Source organism: Schistocerca cancellata, chromosome 9 (assembly GCF_023864275.1).
Source record: "Schistocerca cancellata isolate TAMUIC-IGC-003103 chromosome 9, iqSchCanc2.1, whole genome shotgun sequence".
Classification (NCBI taxonomy): domain Eukaryota; kingdom Metazoa; phylum Arthropoda; class Insecta; order Orthoptera; family Acrididae; genus Schistocerca; species Schistocerca cancellata.
In genome coordinates, this window is record NC_064634.1 from 173,460,517 (window position 1) to 173,475,043 (window position 14,527).

General features: G+C 38.3%; 1 protein-coding gene across 1 annotated transcript in view; it reads right to left on the reverse strand.

Moving 5' to 3' along the window:
* Window positions 1–1,392: 1,392 nt before the first annotated feature.
* LOC126100740 (lanC-like protein 3) overlaps window positions 1,393–14,527 on the reverse strand; it is a 97,185-nt gene continuing 84,050 nt past the window's right edge. Inside the window, exon 5 of the mRNA XM_049911361.1 lies at window positions 1,393–1,830. Coding sequence (XP_049767318.1) covers window positions 1,574–1,830 — 257 coding nt within the window. The 3' untranslated portion in view covers window positions 1,393–1,573. The remainder of the gene's footprint in view (window positions 1,831–14,527) is intronic.

Sequence of the window (14,527 nt, forward strand, 5' to 3'; positions counted from 1 at the left end):
TAAGTCAGTGGTCATGCCTGGAACGATTTTTGTTTTAATACTCACTATTGTTGTTATGAAGGGCAAAGGAGTGCAAGAGCGAAAACTAAAACATTAGGAATGGAGTGTAGACTACGAATTTTAAGTGGACTTGACTGCACACTGACCACAGTAAGACATTGCAAGGTAACTTCTTTCTGATTTGATGGGAATGCATTTAAAAAGAAAACCACATTGTAGAAGAGACATATTCTGACAAAGAAAGTGCAGTGATGTTAAAGAAAATGCGGGGCCTGAAGAACTCACTGTTGCCTTGAAGGAATTGCAAGGATAGTTTTACAAACATTTTGAGGACACTGTCAGTCTTACATCTGTTTCTGAGCTGTTTTCAATACTGTTTGCCATTTCAGTTGAAACTGCCATGTGCATGCGCAGATGTAATTGAGCAACCTACAAGGGAATTCCACTTTTAGTGACAAATCTTTTTACATTAGAGCTGTCCAGGACATCTACATTGGTTTCCTCACATAGAGTTTCCAAGTCTCCATAATGAGGCTGCAAAAGTGCTACAATATTTCAATTGACATATTTGTGTTAAAGACCTCTTTTTGATTATGAAACTAAATATGTTGACTTTAGTGTGAAACTCTGTAAAATTGTCTGCGTCTGTCCATATGCCAACACTTTGTACCAGACGACAATTATGTCTTCAGTGAGCCAAAAATACATAAATGATAACGAAAATTTGTTGTATTTGTGACCTATTTTGTTGAGAGCTTTGCAATATAAAACAAAGTAGCATGCAATGGTACTGTATGACCATTTAAATGCAACATGTTTGGAGTTTTCCCACTTCCCCCTCCTTGCACTCAGACAGTGTGGCGTGGCTGTGTGGGAAATGTGATGCAAAGCAGAGTGCTTTGGCACTCGTGCTCGAGCACGGCCCACAAGCCAAAATCTTGGCTGCTGCTGTTCTATCGTATCAAAGTTCCACAATGTGAACATATACAAAGGCCCTACATAGCTGAACACTGTAATAAAGCCTAGCACAAATTTCACATTGAAAAACTTATTTGTTTACTGGTCAACAGTTGTCAGTAGAGATTTCCTGGGTCTGATTACTAACTGCTTGCCAGTCCATGTGATATAACTCCGTGTAAATAGCGTGACTGAATAACACAGGCCATCACCTAGGCCACTTCTTGGTAATTTACAACACCATCCAGCTCTTGTACAGCAGCTTCATGTGAAAATTTCCTTATTGGACACTATTATGTTTGACGTCTTTATTCATCAGTACATAACTTTGAAGAATCTACTCAAGTGCAATTAGTATGTTCACAGCTGCATTAAATGAGATATGATTATCAATTAATACAAAAAAAATGATGATGAAGAGCCGGTTTTCTGAAACACAATTTTTATTTCCAAAGGGCATACAAAGACACTCCTTCTAAGGAAGCGGAGACTCTTAAAATTTTAACCTTTTACAACACAAATGTATTCTGACAACAGTATAGTAAAGAAAATTAAATCAACTAAACATATTTCAGTCTTAACAATATAGTATAGACAAAGGTGCAGGAGACAAGTTTCATGAGTCAAATACATCAAAGAATGGAAAGTAAGCATTATCAGGACATAGCATGTCTGCCATGAAGCACACAGTCCCAGCCCAACCTTCAAACAAACTGTAAGGGCAATCTGGTGTTCTGGCTTCTCTTCTGAACTGTTCATGGTACAAGAACTGCATGAATGAGAAGGCACGCCACAGCCAGTGTCGGTCGTTACCATTCAAGCGATACAGTAACAAGAAAACATATGCATTTCCCGCCACTCCATGACATATTCCTGCAAGCAAAGAGGTAATTTAGCCTTAGTAAACACGGATACCAAAGTTAACTGTTTAACAACATATTACCTGCTGACCACATAAAATTGTAATGATGCTTGAAGAGTACAAATGTTTATCAGAATAATGGAAATACCTGATATGTGATAACAAGGTGCCCAAAACCTTTTGAGAGTAAATTATACATACAGTAGAGGATTCTAAATCAAGTATTGTAACCTAAGGAACCAATCGTTGGAAACTAATATTTCAGGTAGCATGAGCTCTGGAATGGACATTGCATTTTGTGCACATTTTTATAAACTGCTTGTATTTCATAATAAACAGTTGGCTGTTGTAGTAATGTTTATGGCACTACCTCAATCCTTTTGTGGGCCATGGGGTATATACTTCCCATGAAACTTATGTCCTTCCAGCATTTAAGGGCGTGTGTGTTACCAATTCCGTACACTCCTAGCATCTAGTGTCAGTCCGCTGCACCAGCTGTGGTTTCTGTTTGTTGTGAAATATAGCCTTTTAGACATTTACTGTTCCATTTCTATATTGGAAGAACCAAATGAGTAACTTTTATGCTTGAAATTATGGGACTGTTAATAATGTAACAGCCTTAAATTTAGTACTGGAGTAATGACACGTGCCTTTCAGTGTACCACTCGATACATTGCGTCAAGTATTATATAATCATGCATTTACAATTGTGTTAATTCCTTTCACATTTGTTATTCATTATCTAATATTATTTTGAATAACTGAATGTTGTCAGAATACCAGAACTGGACAGAGTACACTATTTCATTTATAAAAATTATCAAGCTGGATAATTTGAAATATTGTATATACCCACCTACATTCTTTTAAAATAATAATTTTGAACTGAGAAGAATATCAATTCACTTATGTAACCTGTATTAATTTTTACATTCTAGAAAGACACTGTGTAAAAGTCAGACTGATTACTGAAATTGTAAACACATCTATAGTTATTGCTCTTTAACATAATGCACACAGTAATTGACTGCATCAAAAATTAACTTTAAGAGGTGAAACACAGACAAATGTCAGTAATGAAAATACTTATGTAATTCAAAAATAGCTGTTTCAAGTTACTACTTTATGAAATCTTCTATAAAAAAGAAATTCTGTAAGAAAGCAGTGTCAAATATCTACATTTTAATAATAAAACTTACTGTCACACTTTAAGTTTTTGTGAACACACAATTATTAATTTTAACATAGTAAGAGTATGAATTTTGATAAAGTATTGTTAGGTCTTTATACAAAGGCTGGTGCAAAGCCAAGAAAGAAGAAGTAGAAGTAGTAGTAGTTATCAAGTTATAGTTACAGTCAGTAAGCAGTTTATTACTCAAACTGTTGTAAAATGTACTAATTGGTGTGAATATTTCATTGATGATTTGGACACTATTAAGATATCATGAGCTGAAAATCAATGTTTCATTCCATAGTTTTGAAAGTATTGCAGAAACCCCTAAAGAATGGAAATAAACCCCTAAAGAATGGAAATAGGAGGGTAAGTCAATTATTATCTGCAAAGTAGTTATAAAATTTTATTGTAATCAAATAGGAAATTTACAAGATCATAATTTTTTCAACATAGTCTCCTTGCATTTCAACGCATTTGTCCATCGTTGTACAAGCTTCCTGATGCCCTCACAAAAGAAGGTTCTCAGTTGAGCTGCGAGCCAGGAATGCACCGCTTCTTTCACTGCTTCGTCTGAGGTAAATCGATGGCCCCTTAATGCCTGTTTAAGTGTACCAAACAAGTGATAGTCAGAAGGGGCAAGATCAGGACTATATGGAGGATGATCCAGTACTTCAAATTTGAGTTTCTGGAGCGTTTCAGCAGTGTGGGCAGCAGTATGTGGACGGCATTGTTGTGCAACAACACAACACCTTTTGACAGCAATCCTCAGTGTTTGCTTCGAATTGCAAGCTTTAGCCTGGCAGTAAGCATCTCACTGTAACATACACTGTTTAATGTTGTGCCCCTTCCCAGTAATGTTCCAGTACAGGACCTTGTGTGTCCCAAAAAACTGTAAGCATCAGTTTTCCTGCGGACAGTTGGGTCTTGAACTTTTTCTTGCACGGCGAATTTGGATGTTTCCATTCCACACTCTGCCGTTTACTCTCCGCCTCGTAATGATGGATCCATGTTTCACCATCAGTAATTGTCTTGTCCATTTCGTTACCATAGCGATCCAAATGCTTTTTGCAGATATCCAAGTGTGTTTGTTTATGCAACTGTATGAGTTGTTTTGGGACCCATCTTGCACAAACTTTATGAAACCAAAGTCTGTTGTGGATGATTTTGTAGGCAGAAAAATGAGTAATTTGCAGATGATGTGCCACCTCGTCAATAGTTAACCGTCTGTCTAAGAGAATCATTTGACGTGAACGCTCAATGGTTTCATCATTTGTGGTGGTAAACGGTCGTCTGGCTCCTCCTTTGTGTGTAATGCTTGTGCGACCATTTTGGAACTTTTCAATCCATTCGTAGACACTCCATTGTGGCAAAACACTGTTCCCATACTGTATCGAAAGTCTTTCATGAATTTTGGCCCCTGATACGCCTAATGGGGTAAAAAAAAAACACGGGTCACTGAATGTTGCTCTTCTTTGGTGCAAATAGACAGCGAAGCAGTCATGATTAACAGCATGGCAGCGATAACAAAACTAACCTAGTGGCTTGAAAATTGCAAAGATATAACACCAAATAAACAAAGCATGTGTCATCAACATAAAACGACAGTACTACCAAAATAAACAAAAATATAACTAAATTGCGGATAATGATTGACTTACTCTCGTATTTCATCAGATATGTAAAATTTTGTAATAAAAGTTCACTTTATTCCTCTTGTTGTAACGTTAAGTGGTTAATTTGGTAAAACTATGGTACTGTTGCAAACATATTTGGTTAAAGACAGGAGAGATAATATTTGAGTACACCTCGAAAAAAATAAATTCCACTAAAACCAACTACAGTTCAGCAGAAAACGAAGCATTATCAATCCTATTTGGCATCGAAAAATTTCACAATTTCCTCTGTGGAGCGAAATTCCACCTGATTATTGACCACAAACTGCGGGTTGCCCTCTTCAGCACTGGAGAAAAGAGCTCAGTGATTAAAAAGGTGAGCCTTACTCCTAAGCAGGTACCAGTATCAAATGGATCCACCTCCATCTCTGGGCAGATATGCTCTCCTGGCTTCCTGTGGTTTCTGATCCACAATTCAGCCAATATGAGCTGATATGTTTTGCTACTGATGGGGAGCAAAAGGATGTTCTCAACAATTTCCCATTACTGCACAAGAGATCACTCAAGGCACAGCAGAGGATCTAATCCTCACAAACATTCCATTCACTTCAACACCAAGGGCTGGTCCAAATGTCATCAGTTGACTTTAGAGAATGACATTGTCTAGGAGGCACTTCTGCCACATTCAAGTCACCATCAGACGGACATAGTGCAGCAGATAAATAATTGTTGAACGCACATTGTGTCACAGATGCAATTTCAAAGGAAGGAGCTTGACCTAGAATCAGATTTTTTGAGAGTGCTAGCCTGGACTTCTTGGTTGGGACCTACATGCACAATAACATTTGAATTAAGGATGATCCATAAAATGTATTACATTCTGAGAATAAAAAACTGCACTGTCAATTAAGGCCCTGTAGGCTGGTTAACTAGGATTTAATGGCTAGTTCATTTTCCACAGACAGTGATTGTAACTTACACGGGAACAATCCAATCTGACATATCGAAACAGGCCCTTCCTTTGAAGGGAAGCTATGCAAACAAAATCCTTAGCACAGTCACGGGCATCCACATGGCATCCTCCTATGCCAAACTGTTTATGGGCCATCTAGAAGAGACCTTCCAAGCATTCCAAAATGCAAAACCCCTAGTCTGGTTCAGGTTCATTGATGATATCTTCATGATCTTCCATCCCTGTTCCTCCTCAATCCAGTGTGCCAGCTTTATAGTCACTATCTCCTCTTCTCTGATGGCTCTGTCCACATTAAACCCACCAACCACCAACAGTATCTGCATTTCTACAGCTGTCATCCCTATCACACTACCTGTGGAAGCAGTTATGTCATATACCAGCTCTGCCGCAATCACTGCACAGCTTTTCATATTGGTGTGACCACCAACCAGCTGTCCACCAGGATGAATGGCCACCGCTGAACTATGGCCAAGGGCTATGTGAACCATCCCCTTGCACAACATGCTTGATTTCAGAGGTTGCTCCACAACACAAGCCATCTTGATTCTCCCTTCCACCATGAGCTTTTCCGAACTGTGCAGATGGGAGTTATCCTTACAGCACATTCCCTGCTACTGTAATCATCCTGATCTCAACCTTTGATAACAGTGTCCCCACACCTCCACCCAACAGTTTCCCGCCCTTTCTGTCCAGCCACCTCCTCCCCATTCTCATCTTCTGCTTTCTTTGTTTGCCACCGTCTGCCAGTGGATCTGCCCATCCTTCCCCATTTCTCTCCCTTTTCACACAATTTTCTCTACTTCCCTGCCCTACAACCTCCTGACACTGTGAATGTCAGTCTGATCTCCGTACTCTCCAAAAGACAGTGCTCCATCCCCCCTTCCCCTGGGCCCTCCCCACAGCTACCCTTCCTCACTACCTCCAGATTGCTGCTTCCATTCCACGTGACAGTTGCATTCTGGTCTGAGCTGCTAGAGTTGGCAGTCAAATGTGTGTGGTATGGTTGCTTCTGTGAATGAATGATGTGTGTTTCTCTTTCTTTTTCTGATGAAGACTGTGGCTGAAAGCTTATGCATAAGTGTCTTTTTAATTATGCCTGTCCACAACTTAACGTGTCATCTTTATGGTAAGTAGCAATCTGTCTTTTCCTACAATGTTGAGACATGTCCTGAAGTTTTTTATACGGGAACAATACACTGAAACAAATACTATGTCAAAATTTTAGCTGATAACACTCATTGCAAGTTTTTTTAATACTTAAAACTGCAACATTTGTAATTTGCCAGGCAGCTGGGGCCTTAGCTGTAGCAGACAGTGCATGCCCAATGGGGCAGACACACATCCTTGGTTGACAGCACATAGGTAATTTGTAAAGCAAATTTCAGTTTCTGTTGATAGTTTCTCTGACACAATTTTTTGCATTTACTATTCACTAGAATTTGCAACTCATTTAACATCTATAGTAATTAACAATTGCCTTTGCAGTACTGCTAAGTATCAACACTTGAGATAAAAATGGATTAATTTGTTTTGTGATTTTGGTGGCTGCACAGCTTCACAGTAACCTGGAATCCAGTTAATGTTTCCAACCTTTCAAAGATGAAACATGAAGAAAGTGGTAAGCAACTGAAATCACTTATTTCTCCTGAAGACCTACATATGTTTCATTTATTAGTTAATTACTTGGTCGTTCTTTCGAATGTCGACAGTTCGTCTGAAACTATGAAAATATTAGAAGAAACTGGAAGCAATGTGGATCATTCCACAATTGTGGCTCAGACCATGATTGTTGTGCCAATTAAAGTTCAGAACAAAAATACAGCACATTAGTCCTAGGAAAAACTGTACCAGAACAGTAACAGCTTTCAGTGACTAAGAAAAGGCTGTAAATTTTTTGGTTAAACGAAGAAGGGAGAACACACTTGAACTTGAGCAATGTATAATGCTGAATATTAATTGTATAAATGGAAGAAATGTTTCCACAAAGTACAAAATATGTGCCAAAAAGAAACTCACAACAGTTCAAGACATTTACAGCTGTTCACAAGAGCCAATGCACTGTCGATAAGGGAGATCTATGAGACAGGGCACCCTGAATTTCAAGTGAGATGAACATTACATTCTGATTTTCAGGCTTCTTCAATCTGGTTAAACAGATTTGGGAAATTATACAGAAAAGGAAGTTGCAAAATTACAAAGTTTACCTCAAGTAAACGTGAAGAGGTGATGCCATTAATAGGTAATTCTACAGAGAAGTCCGTAGCTGACGAGAAGATGAAGCTGCTTCTTATCACCTAAAATGCTGTGTATAAAGGCAATCAGTCAGGGTTCATGAAAGAACTATATGCAAACCGTACTTCATTATTTTGAGTGAAAAGAAGAGTTGGTTGTGCAGCTAATGGCTGCTACAAATACATATATATAACAAAAAAATGCAAAGAAGCATATGGCATCGTTGGCCGGAAGGCCCCATCCGTGGAAGCTTGGCTGCCAAGGGCAAGTCTTATTTCATTCGATGCTGCATTGGGCGACTTGCATGCCAGTGATAAGGATGAAATGATGATGAGGACAACACAACACCCAGTCCACGAGTGGAGAAAATCTCCAACCCAGCCGGGAATCAAACACGGGCCCGCTTGTATGGGAGGCAAGCATGTTAACACCCAGCTAAGCAGGCGGACTGTATACAACAACCCCAGTGATAAGTATTGATGTGTTACTGCTTCCACAGCTTTATATCTGTCTTCAGGAACATCAAGGCAGATTAGGATCAAAAATTTTAAAAAGGACTGCTTCCTAGCAAAAATCTTTTAATTCGTGTGGCAAAATCTGGAAAAATGAGAGAATACTTTTCAATGTTACATCCATATAATCTTCTTACTATTTACATAAAAAATCCATTGCTTTTGTTGGACTCCTGGTCTAGACATAATGACTCATTTGCCTTTTGGACAATAACAGAAAGACTGCTAAATCCGGATCCTACACAGAATTAATACGGTGACTTAGCTTCTCAATAAAAAAAATTTTCAACTGTCTAAACCGTTTTTCAGAAAATTGTCAGGAAATATAACTTCCAATAGCCCTGTGTCATTTCAAGTTTATCAGTGAAACAATATGGGTAAACTTCAGTCATTTGTGCATTGTCAGTTTGCATCACCATGTTATACAAAATTTGATCAAGTATGCCTGGTACACAGTATGATATGCAGAATGACAGCCCAACCATTTCTTACTCCATTCCAGTTCTCTCTAAATAGAACTAGTAATTACTGTGAAGTGCCTGAATGCATTGATTTTTGTTTTATCAGGTGTTCCTTGTGTAAGGAAAAGGTTTTGTCATCCAAAACATACTGCATATTTTTGATGATTACAGGAAATAAACAAAGAACTGTTTCACTGTTATTAAAATATACATTTTAAAAAAGAGTCCAAAGAATAGTGCTACAGAAATTGTTGCAAAATATTTAATGTCAACAAACTAAAATCCTGATTGATGGAAGTCATCTGTAATGTAACATTGCACATTGTCTTGATTTTATTTCCTCTGCTAGTCACTTGTGTAACAATTACATCTGCAATTATTTAGCTATCAATATACACAAAGTTATTCACAAAATTAATGATTTGAGACTTTTTGGTGTGGTTTAAATACTTTCAGTTCCTGTGTCTGCACATTGGACTTTGTGCTATGCGGCGCTACGTTGTCTTGGCTGCATCTACTTACTCACCAGTTCGCATGCCAGGCTTTAAGGACTGTACAAATCGCTTTTATAACTGCTTCTTCATACAGCAACAATGAGTAACTTTAATATTTTTAAGAAAACACTTGCAATGTGCCTTAGTACCTAAAATTTGGACAGTTTATTTCTTTTGGTGTATTATTCCTGTGTGAAAAATTTCAGGGCACACTTCGAAATTTCAGATTAGAGCATTCCCTTGTTAGTGTAGCAGCCATTATATGCATTTGTGTCTGTGTATAAGTGAGCAACAAACTATATAAATCATCATATGACAAGCTATTAAAGTCTACAATTTGTGAAACAGTTCATAAATGTGACTATTAGAAAAGAATAATAAACCAGACCGAACATGAGTATCAGAAATACTAGACTTTCAAAACAGTAGAAACCATTAGAGATATGTATTCTAAGGTTCCTTCAAAATGTTGAATGATGAAAACATTCGTTTCGACAATTCTGACATATATAACAGTGGTGTTGATGCTGCTGGTGGAACAGTATCCCATTCTGATATGCACTTATGCTAGTCATCCAGTTGTTTCTACAGTATATGGAACTCTACCTGATTTTGTTCCTGTTACTGTTTCAGTTGTCACTGTTACAGCATCAGCTGCTGCTGCCACAATTTGATAAAAATTCCATTCATGATGCACTAATAGCACTAAATGGTTTCAGCTCCTTTTTGTCTCTTTTGTGTTGCAGCCTTACACAAACAAGGCAGGCCACTGCAGTGAACCATACACTGAGTCCATGGCCAAAAAATGGTAGAAAGCAACATTTCAACTGGCAGTAACACAATCTCAAATCAGAATTGTCTTAAACAAATGCTGTGAGAGTTCCTAAACTGAAGTTCAGGTCCAAAATGCTATGTAACACCAGCATTTGCAAACAGACATAGTAGGTGTCAATTGCAGGATACACAAACTGTAGATCCAGCTGCTGGGGCCAGATATTTATTTCCTATTATCAAGAAAATGGCCTTCTTTGTGTGATGTGATCTAGAGCCACAGCCACTGAAATTGGAACTGTGAGTTGGTTTCCAGATCATTGGAGTGGTGGTTTTTAGACTGCAGAATAACTTACATTACTGGAATAAGAAGAAAAGTTGTCATCATTTAATACCTACAATGTACAATCATGAGGCCGCTGTTAACATTTTTATTTTGAGTGTAAGATGCTGATCCCCAACTTGTGGTCCCTAAATGTATGGTAGCAGTCTTAGAGATACATTTTATTTGAATTATGAACATTTCAAGACTATGACTGTTTTAGCCACTGACACACTTGTTTGATTGTGGGTCATTTTAAGCTCCTTTGGCATGAATTCATGGTGGGGTTCATCCATAATCCATTTGTTCTATTCCTCTCTCATATACACTTTAAATGGTTTATTTATCAAGACAGCAAGAGCTTCCAGTTGTGAAGTCAGTCCTCCCGGAATAGCAGCAAGCTCTGTATTTCCCTGTTTCAGTTTCTCTTTCACAGAATTTTTCAAATGACTACTAAACTGATTCTGCATAAGAGAAGAGCTTCCAATTGTGAAGTCAGTCCTCCCGGAATAGCAGCAAGATCTGTATTTCCCTGTTTCAGTTTCTCTTTCACAGAATTTTTCAAATGACTACTAAAACTGATTCTGCATAAGAGAAGAACTTTTCTTCAATAAAGCACCTTTCCTTCTCTCACACTCTCTGTTAATCAACAATTTCATACCAACCTTGTCATCAAACCCTTGTCACGTACATGAACATCACCACCTGGTGGTAGTTCAGAAGGTTTTGGCTTTGCTTTGAATTTGAAAAACAATCATTGGATTAAGTTTAGTACTGTCTGCACAACATGAAAGAACAACAGTGTACTGCAATTTTTCACAGCCACTTGCTTTTATAGTTACAGTTTTAGCACCCTTCAAGGCAACCGTTCTGTTACTTGGCACATTAAATGTCAGAGGAGTTCTGTCCATACTCCTATTTGGCTTAATTCCTCACTGGTTTTCTTTCAATGTTGAATAATTAAGTGATGGAAAGATAATATTTTCTTTTCACATTCTTGTGGAGGGGGGAGGAGGAGCAGGAGGATAGGGGGAGAGGAGAGGGGGGAGAGGACAAGGGGGGGGGGGAAGGGAGGGAGAGAAAGAGAGAGAGAGAGAGAGAGAGAGAGAGAGAGAGAGAGAGAGAGAGAGCTGACAAGAGCAAGAATACTAGACTTTTGACCTTTAAACTAGTTAACAAGTCAATGATATTGAGAAGTTGTTAATCAACCAAATGAATAGTTTATCAGCAACAAGTCACATTGAATCACTTGAAATGGAAGACAATCACACTCAATTGTATCTACAGAAATAATTTTAAGACATAATAAAAAATCAGTGAATAGACCTCGTGTAAATTCATCTCGTGTCATATTACCTGCAACATTAAAGTACAGGTCAGAATATGATGGAATATGACAATACAGACAGTTAAAAACACAATAAACAACCATTTCTCGAAAAGAATGGGCTGAATCACAAACAAACTTAAAACATAGTTGTGGAATGTATCTAACAAAAATGAATGACTGTAATAACAAAAGAATGAAACCCAAAGGTATGAAGATGTATCACTAACAGAACTTAGTTGTCAGTCCACAAACAAAAGCTACACGGAGCATAACAGTGATTTCTTGAAGAATGTGCTACAAACAAGCAGACACAGTAAGAAAACTCTAATATCATACATAACATAGTAGCACGAGTGAAGCACAAGAAACAGGTCTGCAACCGTAAGAAAAACAGCATGGACGTGGCTGTATACATCATTAAAATCCCACAAGGTAGAAAATGGATCACTTTTCAAACAAAAACAGTGAGCTCACAAGACAGTGCAAAGTTGAAAAGGAAAATGAACGAAGGTTATATGAAAAACAAGCAAAGAAAACAAGGAAGTAGCAGAAAAAGTAGAAGACAGTAAAGAAGAGCAAAGAAAAAGGGGAGAAGAAAGTAGTTGTACACATACATATAAAGTGGAATTATTTTAGCAGTTACACATAAGCACACCAGATAAAAAATTAGTCACCTTTGCAAGACATAACATTAAAACTGTATAACACCAACCCTATCCTTGGAAACAGACTTAATTCAGTGAGGAAGAGAGTCCACAATTTTCTTCAGGTATGATATAACCTGCTGAAGTGTGATTAGATTCCATAGAGGCACCAGTTTTTAAGGATACTGATTGCTACATTTCACCTGATGTTCCAAAAAGCCCCAGACATTTTCTATGGGATTAATATTGGGTGATTTAGTAGGCCAGTCGAGGTCTGATGAACTACCTGAGTATTTCTCAGACCAAAAGCACATGCATGCAGCCGTGTGAACACAAATGTTAACATCTTGGAAGATGGGTGTATCCATGTCAAAATGATTATGAAAATGGATAAGAAAGGGCAGCACTTGTTTGCCAAAAATGTTGAAATAAACATTGTGGTTCATATTCTTAGTAACTAGAGTGAATGGGTCCAAATCATGGTATGAAAAACACATCAAATAATTCAAGAACTGCCTCTGGCCTGAACCACACCCTACTTACTCTGGAAGTTAAATGCTTCATTGTGCCATCACTGCACTTGAGGCGTTGATTCACTTGAGGCAAAACTGTGACTCATTGGGTGACACTACATGCCTCCTGTCCACAACTGTCATAGTGAAGACGTGTAACTCTACGTGCCACTGTGAGTGATGGACTTCTGTGAGGTACCCAACTCCGAATGCCTTTCATATGCACTTCTCTTTGTGATGTTCACTTGGAATCTGATTGAGATGGATTCACATTCAATGAAAATGACTGTCATTGACAATGCATTACACCCGTCTCTGGTCATTCTAAATTACGATCTTTTTACAGTCACTGTCCTTATGCTGTGTTACATGGCTGTAAGTTATATGCCACATCTTCCAGACAAGTTGGACAGTCCATGTTCATACACCACGAAACTGGACAACTTCATCCATGATGTGGTTATGAACATGCCCAGCCACAATAGGTCCTTTCTGTCATTCTGCCACATTTCTATGACAACCCTTCTTATTGTATTGATTCCATACAACTGACTGGTATACATACATATTAATTCTTCGCACTGACATCTATCAGAGGCGGAGGATGTAATGTAAAAGCCCGAAGATTCATCAGTTGAAGTATATGACACACCTTTTTAATAAACATGCTGATACACTGCAATTTCATTGTATGATCTTACATTAGTGATAAATTCTTGATTTTCAACTTACACTGATATTTGTATAATGGTACTAGCAATATTAAAAAATGGAAAATCCAGGATGGAATAATGACAATATTATGAAAAGGACCTGATTGATACTCACTATATAGCACAGATGAGTCTACATCTACATCCATACTCTGAAAGCCACCTGACGGTGAGTGGCGGAGGGTACCTTGAGTATCACTATCGTTTCTCCCTTCTATTCCAGTCTCGTATTGTTCATGGAAAGGAAGATTGTCGGTATGCCTCTGTGTGGGCTCTAATCTCTCTGATTTTATCCTCATTGTCTCTTCGTGAGATATATGTAGGAGGGAGCACTTCTCGGTGAAGGTATGTTCTCGAAACTTCAACAAAAGCCCGTACCAAGCTACTGAGCATCTCTCTTGCAGAGTCTTCCATTGGATCTTATCTACCATCTACGCAACGCCTTCGCGATTACTAAATGATCCCGTAACGAAGCGCGCTGCTCTCCACTGGATCTCCTCTATCTCTTCTATCAACCCTATCTGGTACGGATCCCACACCGGTGAGCAGTATTCAAGCAGTGGGCGAACAAGTGTACTGTAACCTACATCCTTTGTTTTTTGACTGCATTTCCTTAGGAGTCTTCCAGTGAATCTCAGTCTGGCATCTGCTTTACCGACAATTAATTTTATATGATCATTCCATTTTAAATCACTCCTAATGCCTACTCCTAGATAATTTATGGAATTAACTGCTTCCAGTTGGTGACCTCCTATATTGTAGTTAAATGATAAAGGATCTTTCTTTCTATGTTTTCGCAGTACATTACACTTGTCTACCTTGAGATTCAATTGCCATTGCCTGCACCATGCGTCAATTCGTTGCAGATCCTCCTGCATTTCAGTACAATTTTCCGTTGTTACAACCTCTCGATATACTACAGCATCATCTGCAAAAAGCCTCAGTGAACTTCCAATG